Source organism: Pygoscelis adeliae, unplaced genomic scaffold, assembly GCF_000699105.1.
Source record: "Pygoscelis adeliae isolate BGI_AS28 unplaced genomic scaffold, ASM69910v1 Scaffold37, whole genome shotgun sequence".
In the NCBI taxonomy this organism is placed as follows: Eukaryota; Metazoa; Chordata; class Aves; order Sphenisciformes; family Spheniscidae; genus Pygoscelis; species Pygoscelis adeliae.
Window position 1 is genome coordinate 2,498,801 of NW_008825308.1, and position 14,886 is coordinate 2,513,686.

At 34.6% G+C, this 14,886-nt stretch overlaps 1 protein-coding gene across 1 annotated transcript in view; it reads right to left on the minus strand.

Annotated features, from left to right (window-relative positions):
• Positions 1-13,855: 13,855 nt before the first annotated feature.
• Positions 13,856-14,886, minus strand: part of SLITRK6 (SLIT and NTRK-like family, member 6) — a 6,784-nt gene continuing 5,753 nt past the window's right edge. The window contains 1 exon segment of the mRNA XM_009330234.1: positions 13,856-14,886. This exon segment is cut by the window's right edge and continues 19 nt beyond it. Coding sequence (XP_009328509.1) covers positions 14,249-14,886 — 638 coding nt within the window. The 3' untranslated portion in view covers positions 13,856-14,248.

Here is a 14,886-nt window from a genome sequence, read left to right on the forward strand (position 1 = left end):
CACTCGTCACCAATCTCCATCTGGACATTGAGCCATTGACCAGTACCCTCTGGATACGACCATCTAACCAATTCCTCACCCACCGGACAGTCCACCCATTACAATTACATGGATTGTTTATTTTTTTAAGACCAACTTTAAGTCCACCCATTACAATTGCACGGAATTAAAAAGTAATAGTATTAAAAAGTCTTATTCGCAGATGATGAGGTTCAGCCGTTTCTCATTAGTGTTGTAATTTTTTTTTTTTTTTGTTAAAACTTACTCTGTTTAGAAGCTTGGATTTCCAGAACAAAGAGCCCTTAAGTATTTTTTCTTTCTTGTCATTTAACCCTTGCACAGCCTCATCTTGGAAGAATTACCTTTGTTTCCACTATACCTCAACATTTATGAGGCACTCCATTGTATGCATGAATAGAAGTAGTTCTTCATTTGAATAACACAAAGTACAGTCTCACCATTGTTTGGAAAATAAGGTTCTAGGAGAAAATGTAGATGAGTAGTATAAGCTATGGGGAAATACAGATTTTTATTTCTTAAAAATCATCTTTATAACTTAAAAAGCAGGTTATATAATGGGGAAAGGATTCTTTCTCTGGAAAAAAATGGAAACCATTAAGCCTTAAGTTCAAGAAAAAATACCACTGTAGAAAACCCGCATTTTTTAATAAATGAAACAATAAAGAAAAATAAATCAAAATGCAAAAAAAAAAAAAAAAAAAGCTCTATGCCTTATGGCCTAATGTTCATGCAGAATGATTGTTGTAAGTTGTGCTCTTTGAATGAAAATGATGGTGCTGATAATAAAATTTTCAACTCTCACTCAGTTTTGCTGATGAGAGATTGGTTAAGGCATAGTATAAAAGCCAATCTGCCTAAATGCTATCTCGGTGCTTAAACCTTACTTTTTGTTTCTGCGTTATGCGTATTACTTAATTCTAGTGATGCCTACCTGGCTGTCTACTTCACCAGAAAATGTTCTCAGTGTCTACTCAAATTTTGTTATAGGCAAAAGGGAACACATCATAAGCACAGAGCTGAGAATTTATTGTTATTCCAGTTAATGTTATAACTGTCCAAAGGTCTAAATTATCTAATACAGAAAATCCCCACTAATAACACAGTTAGGTTTGTTAGGTTTATTATCAAAGCAAGTGGGGATCCTAGCATCAGTAGTTGGAGGGGCCATAGCTCTCTGGATCTAGGGAGGGTCCAACAGACCCTGTAATAATTTTAGGTAATACTGGGATTTCATCTTTGATGATACACCTAACATGCACTAACAACTGTGAAGAAAATATTTGATAACTGTCACACATGTTTCTTTCATACAAACAATCCAAACCTGTTACCAAAGATGGAAGTCCTTATTGAACTTCCCAAATTTGAAGCTTAACTCATTGATGGGCCAGACAACTTGTGTATTCCAACACATTTACTAGGAATGATTGACAAACACATGTAATGGCTGCTGGAGTAGAAAAACTGATCCATCACTACACCCACAGCTTAAGAAAGATTAATAGGTAAGCAGGTAGAGAAACACACATATGTCCACAGCAGATAGATGCTAGCAGAGCAGCTTTTTTATTTCCCCTCAGATTCTTTTCCTGTTTTGTTGGTAGTAGCAGGAAAAAGAATTCTCTTTAGCAAATGTCTCACAGGTAAAGCTGAAGACTTGGTCAGAGGGTGGTGTTCAAATGGAAATGAAGAAACAATTATGTAACATTAATACAAGAAACAGCTTCCTTTTTTATGCTCCACAGCAGTTGGTCTTAAAAAAATAGACAATCCAAATGTTACTATGCTTAGTTCAGTGTTTTTAATCTGTAATTCTACATTCTCTTTTCTAAGTGATATAGAAAGTACTGGTATCTTCTACAAGAGACAAGTAGTAAAGTAGAAAGTGTTTCTTCAGGTTACTAAATTATTTCCTCTCAGAGCTTTGAAATATCCTCTTGAACACCCATTTTTACATGATTTTAAATCCCTTGATGATTGGACAACTGATAGTATACTGGTGACATGGTGCTTCTACTGTAATGAAGTTTCTGTGGTGCAATACACAAATTGAGCAGAAAAAGACTAAAATCACTGTCTTTGTACAAAAGGCTGATAATAAATTACAGATAAATCATTGAAATGTCATGATACTTATCATTCCTTCATATCAAGGAAAATTACGTAGTTTTTATGACTTAGATATTTTAAAAAGGAGAAAAGAAAAAAAACCCAAACAAATCGAAACCCATCAAAAACTGAAGAAAAAGGACAAGTTCTTACACATAGGCTGACTTTATATTTTCCTAATTAAAAAATTAGACATTTCTCCGTAGTTACCATCTCTCTTTTTCTTATGCCCATGAAATTTTCTCTAAACTAATTAGAAGGGAACTGCAGTGAAAGATTTTGATCCACCACTAGAAACTGTTCCATGCTGTTGGAATCTATCTTTCTGTTGAAATCTGTCTTTCATCTATCATGTGAACATTAGGTACATGCTGCAAGTCATCTCCTTCATGATCTCCTTTAGTAGGTTGGAATAATCACCTGCTACTAATCCAAGAGCAGCCACTGCAGGGGCTTGCAGGCCTGGCAGTCAGTTGGTATGGGTGATCCTAGTCAGCTGTGCATTTTAAGAGTCTGGCACCAAACTCTAGTAATTTGTATTCTTCTATTAGGTTCATGAGGACTGATAATGTTAGTATACTACACAAATGATTTGTTGTGTTTCACACAAAGTTGGTCAAATAGAAAAATTTGAACTTCAACTTTGTTTAAGCTTGAACCAAAACAGAAAGTCAAATAGCAAAATATTTATGAATAGTTGTTCATAAATATGTTCAACTTTAAAAAAAAGAAAAGAAAAAAAAAAAGAAAAACAAAGTGTATAATTCCTAAAGTGAAACATTCCATTTAATTTTGCTTAATCCAATTTTGGCTGTTACAGCCACTGAAACTCATATCAGAACTGCCATAATACCTCTGCCATCTTGCAGTCTGTTTTTCCCACATTCCTATTATTTTTGTGTGGCCAGGCCTTCCAGCAATCAAGCTAGATGGAAAATTGTAAAGATATAACGGAAGGTGTTGCTCAATGAATAAACTTTTTCAACAGAAAAAAATAAAATAAAATCATAGGCTTACGTCTTACAACTTCTATAGGGTTTCATGAAAGATTAGAAGTGGGTAATGTCAAAACGGAACAGTCTGGCAAACTGAAATATTTAATTATTGACACTGTGTTCAACTGAAAAAATTAGGTGTTATTTCTGACAAAAAAATTTTCCTGTGTGAAATACTGAGGGTTTTGAAAACTCATTTTTTCCATCAAGCTGTACTTTGATGAAAAATTCCCAGCCAGCTTGAGCTGTAATTCCTTTTCTTCCCCCACCCGCACCCCATATAAATATTGCTTTACTTGTTTGTATTGTGATGTTTTTACCCCAAAAGAGAAAAGAACTCAGGTAATGAGTTATAAATTAGTAAGTTTATTAAGACCTTAGACATCTGTTTTGTTTTAAAAGCCCAGGATAGAGACTACACCATTGTCCAGTGGTGAGGAACAAACACCTAGAAAGATGCTACCTAAAAAAACACAACTTAAATTTATTTGGGCCACAAAGTTATACATATATTAAAAAAAGAAATGGAAAAAAGCAAAAAAAGAAAAAAGTAAAAAAGAAAAAAAAAGAAGCAAAACAGATGTTGAAGAGAAATATATGATCAGCTATGCAGAGAGCAATGGATCAATACTTGAAATGTTTTTATCTTCTTTCTTTACCCTTTTTTTTTTCTTAATGACTTATTTCTGTGTAGCTTTTTTGTGGTTTTTGGTTTTTTTTACAGTTGTTTTGATTAAAACACTGCTTATGTTTTTCAGTCCTCTCTTGGATCTTCCTATTAGAAGTGAGACCAAGGATTCACTGCATACTGACAGAATACTATGTATACCTGTGCATTAAATCAATTATTTTCCATAGCCTGTTTAGTCATTTCTTTTCTGAAAAAACTTTTATGTGGGAAGGAAGTTTTCAAATCTTTGTGGGAGTGCATTGTCATATGTAGGTAGAAAACAATCACATTTCTGATTGACATTAATCTAAAAAAATTACATGACGTGTTTAATTTTCTACTTTTAAATTGTAGGAGTAAGAAGCATTTTTATGTCTATTTCTGAAAAACTTTTGAACTCATATCTGTGTTTAAGCTCAAAGTAGAAGTTGTTTCATTAATTTTTTATGGATGATTCTCTGTGATTATTTTAATCATTTGAATCTTTCACTTCCTCCTCAGGTAGCTAAATAATTGCTCTAGTAGAAACACATCCAGGTTTGTACTATCTTACAGAGGTTTAATTTACAATACTAATATAATACAGAACTATCATAAGAATAGAAATTATTAGGAATTTCTATTAAAAAAGATTCCATAAAAAAAGTCAAGAAACCACTTATAGTTATGTCTGAGAAAATTGGTTTCCACAGTGATCCTACACAAGTACATATTATGAACTTACTAACAGCCATCCTAGGTCAAATCAAAGATCCATTTAGTATCTAGTCTCCAAAAATGACTAAAGTACATACCTTGGGAAGAGTATAAGAAAAAGGAAAATATTATTGCATGCATTTTTGCTCTAAATGTGTATGGAAGTGTCTGGTTTCAGGTAATAGGTAACATACTGTACAAGGACTGTAAAAAAACTGATTACTAATTAACACTAGCATGAAGCACTGCACTTAGACCAAAGAGAGGTCTGATATTCTTTCCACTGTTCAGCATTAATATTGCCCATACCTTCTTTTCCTTAACAACATACTCTAAGAAAACATAGGATTTGAAAGTTGAAGAAAAGGGGCGTAATCTATTTTCTGAGATAATCCAAAGTCCAACTAAAACCAAAGAAATTTCCATTTGAGAAAATATATGTGGATAAATAAGTCCTTTTAAGTAGTACTGTTGAATACTTGCATCACATGTAAAGGCATTAGTATGTTTTCTAATATTCATCTTTCTTAAAGAGTTGTCATTCTTAGATTTTTGATGGGGAAAAGAAAGTGACACACAGTATTACCTGCAGTGGTTCATGACCCAAAAGAAGATGGTAGTAGCCAAGACATTTAACTGATGTGATGATAATTAAACCACATCTGTGATGATGTGTTTATTGGAAATACATATGCTTACTTCGATCATCAAAGCCTAGAAATTTCATATTGTTTAAAAATTTCATTGATACAGTTGCATATCTGATCCTAGCTAAGTGGCAAGTTAAGCTGAAGAAACAATAAAAGCTGAGTGTACATCCAATACCACCCAGGGAATAGGGCAAACTGAAAAGATTAACTTTTTAGGATCATTTTTTAGGTATAGTGATTCTAATTACTACTTAACTATACTAGGTACTTTTTTTTTAGGAGTATCAGAAGTTCTCCATGAGGTTACTGTTGCCAGAAGCATCATAAGCAACTTAAAAAACAGCCCCCCAAATCCCTGACTGTAAAGCTAGGCAAACTGTCATATGATTTTTAACAATCAAAATCTATTTATATCAAATAGATCCTGATTTGACTAAATCAGCTACATTTAGAGAAGCACCTTGCTCCAACTGCTGCTGCATAATTCAAAAGATTCAAAGTAGAATTTTATGTAAAAAATACTTTTAATTTAAAATGTACATTAATCATATACTGCATAGTAATTTGGCCTTCTGACAAATAAAATAAATAAAGTAAGAACTGTTAAAGCCTGGAAGATTCTTTGAAAAAGTAAGATTATAATTACCTTTGAAACGTGTGAAGAATTACACCACCAGTGTGTCAAGAAAACAAGGTTCATTAATTCAACTAGTACAGAAATGGATCACTCTTCAAGAGTTTCAGATAGTTTTAGCATTTTATTTAGAAATCTGAAGTCATCTGTCATGTAAAAAAAAAAAAACTTTTAACAATAAACTTAAGTAACCACAGTTCGCATGCATTCTGACCAACATCAGAGAAGTACTGTTTGATACAGCATCGATATTACTGCTTCTCTGTACCTTACAGAAGTTAGTTGAAAAGCTTTTATTTTACAACAGTGTTTGGCGAGTATTGCCTTTTTCCTTAACTTCATATTCAGGAAGCTTATTAATAGAAGAGAAAGACTCTTTTACTTTGCCCTCAAAAATCTTCTGCAGAATCATATTAGAACCACAGATATTTTGTCTGGAAGGGACCTCTGGAGGCTGTCTAGTCCAACCTCCAACTTTGAGCAGGGCTATTGCTTCCTCTAAACCAGCTGTGACTTTTTACATCAAAGTCCTGAAAATCTCCTGGGGACTAAGGTTCCACGGATACTTTGGGTAATGTATTTCAGTGCTGCACTACCCCTCCTAGTGAAGAAGGTTTTCTTATTATCCAAATATCTTTTAGGTGTTTACTATTGATATTGACCTTTATAATCTCTGTTGTGATCTTCTTCACATGTTAGAAAAAATGAAGGGAAAAAACTGACACATACCGTTCACTTTTTCAGGAGACAGTGTCATAAGAATCTTCAGAAAAGTTTTTGTGAAGTTAACATATGGTTGGGTCTTATGGTTAGGAACAGTCACTGGTCTTGTCTACTTCCAATTCATGCTGGATGGAAAAAAACTTGGTGCAGCAACACACCTAAGTTTTTGCACACCTTTTTTTTATATATATACATCTGTGAAGACAAAACCATAGAATTCTAAGATGATGATGCGTAACTGCACATCCAAAAGACATCATTCCTTAGCTTTAATGGCCCTTGGATAAGGACATGAATCAAAAATTCAGAAGGCATAATTTTCTTTACAAGATTGATTTTATATAGGAAAATAATAAAGCTTCAGTTTATTCTGTGGTCATTTTTATGAATAAAAATAATAATGGAATCTGAGCCTGCAAGAAGTCTTGTTGACTTCAGATGATACTTCAGTGCTTAGAGAAGTGATAGGTTTCAGCCTATAATAAACAATTACTTTAGAATCTATAGAGCATGATTCAGCCTTCATAATATCATGTATGGCAGCATGAAGATAGCTATCCTCAGCACAGCATTTCCCTTCAGGAAATCTGAATGCATGGGTGGTCAATAGACAGCAACGCCACCTCCCCCCATCTCTCCTGAAGTGATATATTACTTAAAGACACTTACATAACACATGAGGCAGTTAAAATACCCATATCTTAATCTTCACTTCATGATATCTCATGGAATCATTTACCTTTTGTGAACAGTGGCATCTAAATGCTACATTTCTGATTTATTAATGTTTTACATTCTTCCTTAAATCATATGATACAATGCTGCAGAATATTGAACATCTCAGGCCAGATGAAAGGAGCAATCTAAATCTTTAACTGTTGCTCAAAAACTCTTGCTCTATAACACGTGACCTTGGAGGTTTTTCACTGTCGTCCAAGTACCCAAAGATCCAGGGTGTCTGGATGCCCATAAACTAGCCCAGAATTGGCAGCCTGGAATCTTGCATTTTATCAAGTTTCATAAAGATTTGAGAGGATCTTTGGGGTCTGATCTAGCAGATATATTCAAAGGATATTTGACACACAGGATCTTTTAAAAAAAGTGTAGTGGCAACAACCTTCCATTTACAAAAGAACACGATTGATTAGACTACTAGTTAGGCCAATCCCTTCTGTTAAGAATGTAATGCATTTAATTGTTTTAAGTCTGAACTTCTTAGATAATTACATCTCATATAAACTGTGTGAACATACTGTACCACAGGGATGGGAATCCATAATATTCTATTCTCCCAAAAGTGCATATAACAAAGATATAAAAGAATTCATCTTCTTGTTTGGTCTCCCTGCCCAGGAAATGTGCATTATTTTGCACAGCACACTACAGTTTCAGCAGGGAAAGATGGGGGGAGCATTAGATTATATTTGACAGTATTTATTTTTTTTTAATATGTCTTAGTATGGAACCATTTAATATGCATTTAACCTAAATATGTGTCATTATGGAAATGTTATGTTGGTTTTGAATTTTAAAAAATGCAAAATGCTGAGATGTCTCTTAATTTAAAACTAAAAATAATACTAACTTTTATGAGCTAACAAAATAAATTTGATAGTTTATTTTAAAGTGCAAATTTATGCTAACCTATAGGATTTCTGCATATATAAAAGGTTTCAGACTTCTTTCTGTTTGAACAATTAATTATCTACTCTTCTGTAGTTTATTTGGTAATTAATTACAACTGGAAGAATTTAAAAAAATTCTTAACTTGTAAAACAATTTATCTCAAAATGAAATAATCTGGATGAATTGATCTATAAAGGCAAACAGCTGAAGTTGCAATAAATAACATTTCTCCAATAAATAACATTTCTCCTTGAAATATGAAACCAAGCTGTTTCTTCTTTTCTGTATTCCATCATTCCATTGCATGAACTAAAAGCAATAGTAGGAGTAGAAGTAGTCCATCCAGTAGTAATAGGAGGAACATACTGTGAATATTTTGAAGTTAATGTCTTAAAACACAAAATTTTGGTAAATGTTTTATGAAATGTGCTGTGCACATGTACTTGCACTCCGTCTTGGTAAAGCTGAATGAATTTAAAAAAAAGTTCTTCATCACATCTTTCTTTCATAGAGCTGAACAGCATCTGGAATTTTACTTTCTTCCTCGAGGTTAGCTGCTTTCCATCAGACTGTGGCTCTTAGGAATTTGTTCTGTTGTGTCAAAAAGCCAAAGCTGACTGTTAGGAGATGTGCAGGAAAGAAAATGCCATGCTATATCTTTTCAGTATGGCAATTAACTTTCCCATATTGGTTCCAGCTACAATTCACTTCTGTTTCAAGGAACAAAAGGGTTTGATACCAACTCCTCGAACAAGATCAAGAATATCATAAACTTCAGAAAACCAAAAAGGGACAGATCTTTTGACTTATAATACAAGACCAGTAATAGATACATCTTCCCTGTCCGAAATCCAACAAGGTGCACCAAACATCAAGTCCCAGAGGAACTGACCGCTGAAGGGAATGCACACAGTGCAAAACCTCTCCAAGGAGTAGGTTTCAATTGCAACAGTAGATTGTTCTGCCAGAGGGCTGTCTATGGCTGAACAGAAAATTCATTAATGGAAATGAAGGTATTCTGTGTTGGGGGGCACAAGAGAAGAAAAATGTGCCAGTCTTAAGAAAGTTTCTCAACTGATCTTTTGAATTAAGACAAGTGCTTGATTGGGTCTTTCCTTCATGATTTCAATGCATCTATGTGAAATTTGCAGATTGTGTTGGTGTGGCTGGTAAAGTATATTTCTGTAGACAATGGCATCCTCATAATGATAATCCAGAATCCCTTCTGATGATGACTTTGAGATTCAGTCTCCATTTTTCCCTTGCCACTGTTACTTTATCTTGTGAAATAACATTTTATTTGTGTTAAATACTCTTTTTTATTAACACACCAGAAATGGATCTTTATAAGATGGTTTGCCATCCCAGTAATACTTATCTTTTCAGTTTATCACACTATACAATTAGTAATCTCTATGTAGATAAGTGGCACTTCTTTGTCATCCAAAGAGGGGCCCAAACCTGATCCTCAGATTCCAATCAGAGAAACAATGATTGCAGGTGAAAAAGTTTTGGATTCGAATCTGGTAGCTTTGACACATCACTTACAAAAAGTATGAACTCATTTTCAGTCTGGAATTTGGTTACAGAAAGGTTGATCAGTCATTCTAATAGAAAAGAATGTGTGAGAATATTGGACCATTTCTGAATAGGCAAATACCCTAATTTATGTGTAAATTTACAGTTTTTGTTGGAAGGGGTTTTTGGGGTGAGGGGTTGGGGTTTTTTCTGTTCAGAAGATTGGAGAGACATCACTGCAGGTGATATATTCAAGTATCAGTACTAAAAGTCTGTGTGAAAAATACCTGCAGCAGGAAGAAAAAGAAAGAGAAAGACATTTGACTTTTATGAAGTTTAAAAGATAAAAGTTTAAAATAAAAAAGTGCAAAAAATTGCTTTATTATCTGTTTATTTAGGGAACAGGTCTATAGTGTTATTTAATATATTTTCTTCACTCAAATGTGAGGGGAAAAATGGTGGTGTTGGTTACCTTGAGTGCCCTAACAACAATAACATAGCTGCCACGTATACCAGTCTGCTTGATGAAGCACTGTTCTTGCACTCAATTAAACTATCGTGCTGACAGGAGAAAAATGGATCCACTTTGTTTCAGACTGTCAAACATGCTTTGCCTTCCAACCTCCATTGTTCTAGCTAAGTGAAATGTATCAAACCACTTAACTGTGCCTGTCACTGGGGGGGGAAAAAAAAAAAAGAGAATATGGTTTTAACAAAAAAAACTTCTGAATACACCTTCCAACTTTCCACAAACGCCAACAACATTAAGGACACATTTCTAACTGTTATAATGAAAATGTTCCAAGGAACTTTTAGAACCAGATATTGCCGCCTTCTTTCTTTGTACATGATACCTTCCTTATGTCATGATTTTATTTTTATCAGTAGATATTTATATCCTTCAGCTGCAGAATAATCATATAAGGCCAAATTCTTATCCATTTTTGTTATGGCAATATAAAGTTTCCTCATAGCTGGAAAATTATTGTCTGAGAATGTTATTAAGAGGTAAGGCTATAGGCAGACCCCTCTCTCCTCTTCATACAAACTTTCACTACATGGCAGTCTAGTAGGGACAGATGATAAGAAAGTGGATGACGTGCCGCATTCTAGTGATTCCTGGATACTGCAAAACCACTTTCAGTGTTACAGACTGTCACAGAGTACAGTTGCCCTTATATAATGAATGAAAACTGCTGAGAGAAAGGTAAAAGCTAAAGCTCTCTCTAATTCTGCTGAGTGATGATCTGATACAGCCGTATAACTGAGTTGCTTTGACACAAATTTAGCTCACTCTTCTTTCTGATGCTTTGAGACTGAAATGAAGAAGACTGTTTTGCCACACAGTTATCCTCAATGTTCTGCCAAGTAACTGTTAGCAACTAAGCAATGTGACATCTGTGCATGTGGCAATTGTCTTTAGTCTGAAGCTATTTCTCTTAAATCTAAGCCTGAGGGCCTGAATCATCATTTCCCTGCATCTTGCCAATTGCAGGATATTATTTTTACACCTATTTTTTACTAATGGAAATAAATATTGAAATGAAAGACACTGAAATACTAAACTCTGTTATCAGGTATCATGTACATTTTTGTTCATTTTTGGTTTTGTTTTTGTTTTTCTCTACACTAATTTGAGATCTCTGAGAATTCAAAAAAGAACAATATTAGCAGGTCTGATACAATATTCAAAGCTTTCCAGTGTCACTTTCATTGACTGAATTTAATTGTTCATTGCACCTTAATTATTTCAAATAATAAAGTACTTAATTTTTTTCTGTGTGAAACTAAATTGTTTAAATGCAGACATTTGATGCTCTAAGCCATCCCACCTGGGCTCCAGTTGCTCCTCCAGAAATGGGCATGGGTTTCCATATGTTCTATGGCATGTCCATGAAGCCCATTCATGTTTTGAATATGCAAGGACAGCTAAAATAACACTAAATACCTAAGTTATTGTAAAGTTAATGTAGCTGCATTTTCCCTGTTGTCTCACCCTTACCTAGACCAGTAATACTTAGCATTATCTTTACTTGTCTGGAGTAAAGATAACAACAAAACTAATATGTTGTCACCAGATTTACTCTTCCTAATCCTCCTAAATAGAATCATAGAATAGAATCATAGAACAGTTTGGGTTGGAAGGGACCTCTAAAGGTCATCTAGTCCAACCCCCCTGCCGTGGGCAGGGACATCTTCAACTAGAGCAGGTTGCTCAGAGCCCCGTCCAACCTGACCTGGAATGTTTCCAGGGATAGGGCATCCACCACCTCTCTGGGAAACCTGTGCCAGTGCTTCACCACCCTCAGTGTAAAAAATTTCTTCCTTCTATCTAGTCTAAATCTACCCCCCCTTTAGTTTAAAGCCATTCCCCCTTGTCGTGTCACAACAGGCCCCATTAAAAAGTTTGCCGCCATCTTTTTTATAAGCCCCCTTTCAGTACTGATAGGCTGTAATAAGGTCTCCCCGAAGCCTTCTCTTCTCTAGGCTGAACAACCCCAACTCTCTCAGCCTTTCTTCATAGGAGAAGTGTTCCATTCCCCTGATCATTTTACACAGGTTTTCTGAACTAAATTATTCTCAGTCATAGAAAGAGGAAATAATACATATTCTCTAATAACTGACATTTTGATTTTTGGAAGCCAACAAGTTTGACTTCCACAGCAAATTGGTGACACTTCAAAAATATTAATAAGGAAGTTGATTTGTTAACAGACACAACATGTGGTCAGATTCTCAAATTACAGAAATTAGTATAGCACCATCAAAGTCATTATCTCTTGCAAATTTGAAAGAACGGAGAATCTGACTTTTGTATGTAGTAAGGGAAAAATTTCTGTCAGAAACTTACGTACAAAGAATATGAAGAACTCGCATTTGTATATATAAATAGGTAAGACATCAACAGTAAGCTGAACTAAAGAATATATCTTTTTACTTTGAGTTTACCAGGACTTCAATGCTAAGTTTAGCATACATGTGTAGACATGTAGTAATTAAGCTGATCTTTCACTCTACAAATAGAACTTAGGAAAAAAAAAAAGTTCACGCATAGTCAGTTTACAAAAGATTTGCTTAGAGGAAGATGAATGCAGGTCAGAATTTGTGTTTTGGCACCATGTCAGTCATGCACAGAAATTGAATGGCCATACTGCACTCTGGAGAAGATGCTTCTGTCCACATGACAAGGGTAAGAAGCATTGTGTTTAATACCTAAACAGTTCTAAACTTGTGCATGCAGAAGTTGCTGCCTTCTTTAAAAAGTGACCTGTAAGAAAAAGACATTTAAAAAACTCTTTATTTTTTTCATTGATAGAGAGAAGTTCCTTAATTTGTTTGAAAGGTAGCCAGGAACAAGCTTTTTCTTTTCTTGTGAGTTGAAAAAAAAAAATACAAAATTATACAGAATAAATAGTAAATATAAATCTAGCTAGAATTCATTGCAAAAATAAACTTGCAGTGTTCTACTTTTTTTTACCTATTTTTCTCACAACACTTTATTTTCTTCTAATTTCAGAAAATATAACATATTTTTGTACAAACAGCTAAATACTATTATTCTTCCTCGTGTGTGTATTGTTGCAGTTATTCTGTCTGGGAGTTGTTTTTGGGTAGGGTGGGAAAGGACCTGTATTTGCACTTGGAAGTTCCTAGCCACAATAAATTCATTTCCTCCAAGAATATTTAAAGCCAGCACAGAAGTTATTTATATATAGAGAGAGAGAGATAAAAAAACAAACTTATTAAACACAGTAACATATTTACAGCTGATTCTCAGTAGCTTTTTAAATTGCCCAGGATTATGAGTTGAAACACCAGTGATGCACAATATTTCATAGCAGCAGCTCAAGAAAAGATTGTCCAAACTTAGGTAAAGCTATCAGGGAAAGTAGCAAAAAGCTTGCTTTTTTCTTCGTTGAAGATATTGAGTAAACATAGTTAAATATTTTTCCTTCCACATACTGATACAGAATGCACATGATGAAGTTCTGCATAAAATGCTTAAATATTTGCAGGCTCTGGGTGCATACACAAAAATCTTTTCTTTTTGTGTTTTTTTTTTTTTTAACTGACATTTAGTATGACAACATTTCAACTCCTTTCATATTTATTATAAGTGTATGTTAGGTGTAATTGTAGACAATGGTCATGTATGCAGTGCATGTACTAACCTAACCAATACACTCTAACCTCATAACTACAAACACATTTTTTTGGTGTTTTTTTTTTTTTTTTTTTTTTAAAGGAATCTAATTAAAGTGAGGGAAAAAAGCAAGAGTAAAAGTAACAAATATTTTTCCATAGGTTGGGTACAGAATGGAGAGTGCCATACACACCTTTTTAAAATGTTGAGAAATATTGCAATAAGCAATTTTCCTCCCACAATTCACTCACACAAAGTTCATGTTTAACTTGGGGTGAGACATACTGCCTGCACACAACCCCATGGCTTCCCACAGTGATCCCTGAGTTTTTTTTTTGCTAGGATTACTGCTGTGCTTAAGTTCTGATTGTTGACATGTTATTATAAGGCACTTTTATTTACAATGGTTCCAACTTAAAATAGAATTACAGAAATTCGGCCCCAGCCCAACGTATTATCACTTCATGTTTGCTGCTCCAGGACTTCCAGGTAGTCAGGCTCAGCATGTAAATTAGCTTTGAGTTCAAAATACTCATTTTTAGTTTGTTCTAGGAAAACCTTTCTCGGCCTGGAGTACATAAGTGTCTCCATTAGCTTCAGCTCCTCATGTGTTCCAGGATAATGAACTTCCATATCAGGCTGGAGCTGGACAATATTTTTTCTCAGGTACTCCGTGATCCCTAGTTGCTGCAGTTCTCTCTCTTTTTCAAGAATGTTTCTGTACAAACAGCTGGCATCCTGAAAAGATAAAAATTCAGCAGATTGACCTGTAGCCTTATATTTGACATTTGAACCTGTAAGAGGTGAACTGTTCTCTCTTTCCAGGAGACTTCGGTGTAGATGTTTGGAATCATTAGCTTCCTTCTCACTTCCCTCCTCCTGTTGCTCAGTATGTTTGGGGCTGAAGGATGGGCTGTGGTAGACCTGAACCATGGGAGTAACCATACGTTGCTCGTAAAGAGTTGCAGCTGGGCGCTCCGTTGTGTGGTGTGTTGTCTTATGCCCATACATGCTGTACTGAAGGTGAACTGGGCTACTATCCCTCATTTGTTCATCTGCTTGTTTCTTTTTACATCTTCGTCGCCGATGCAGAAAAAGAA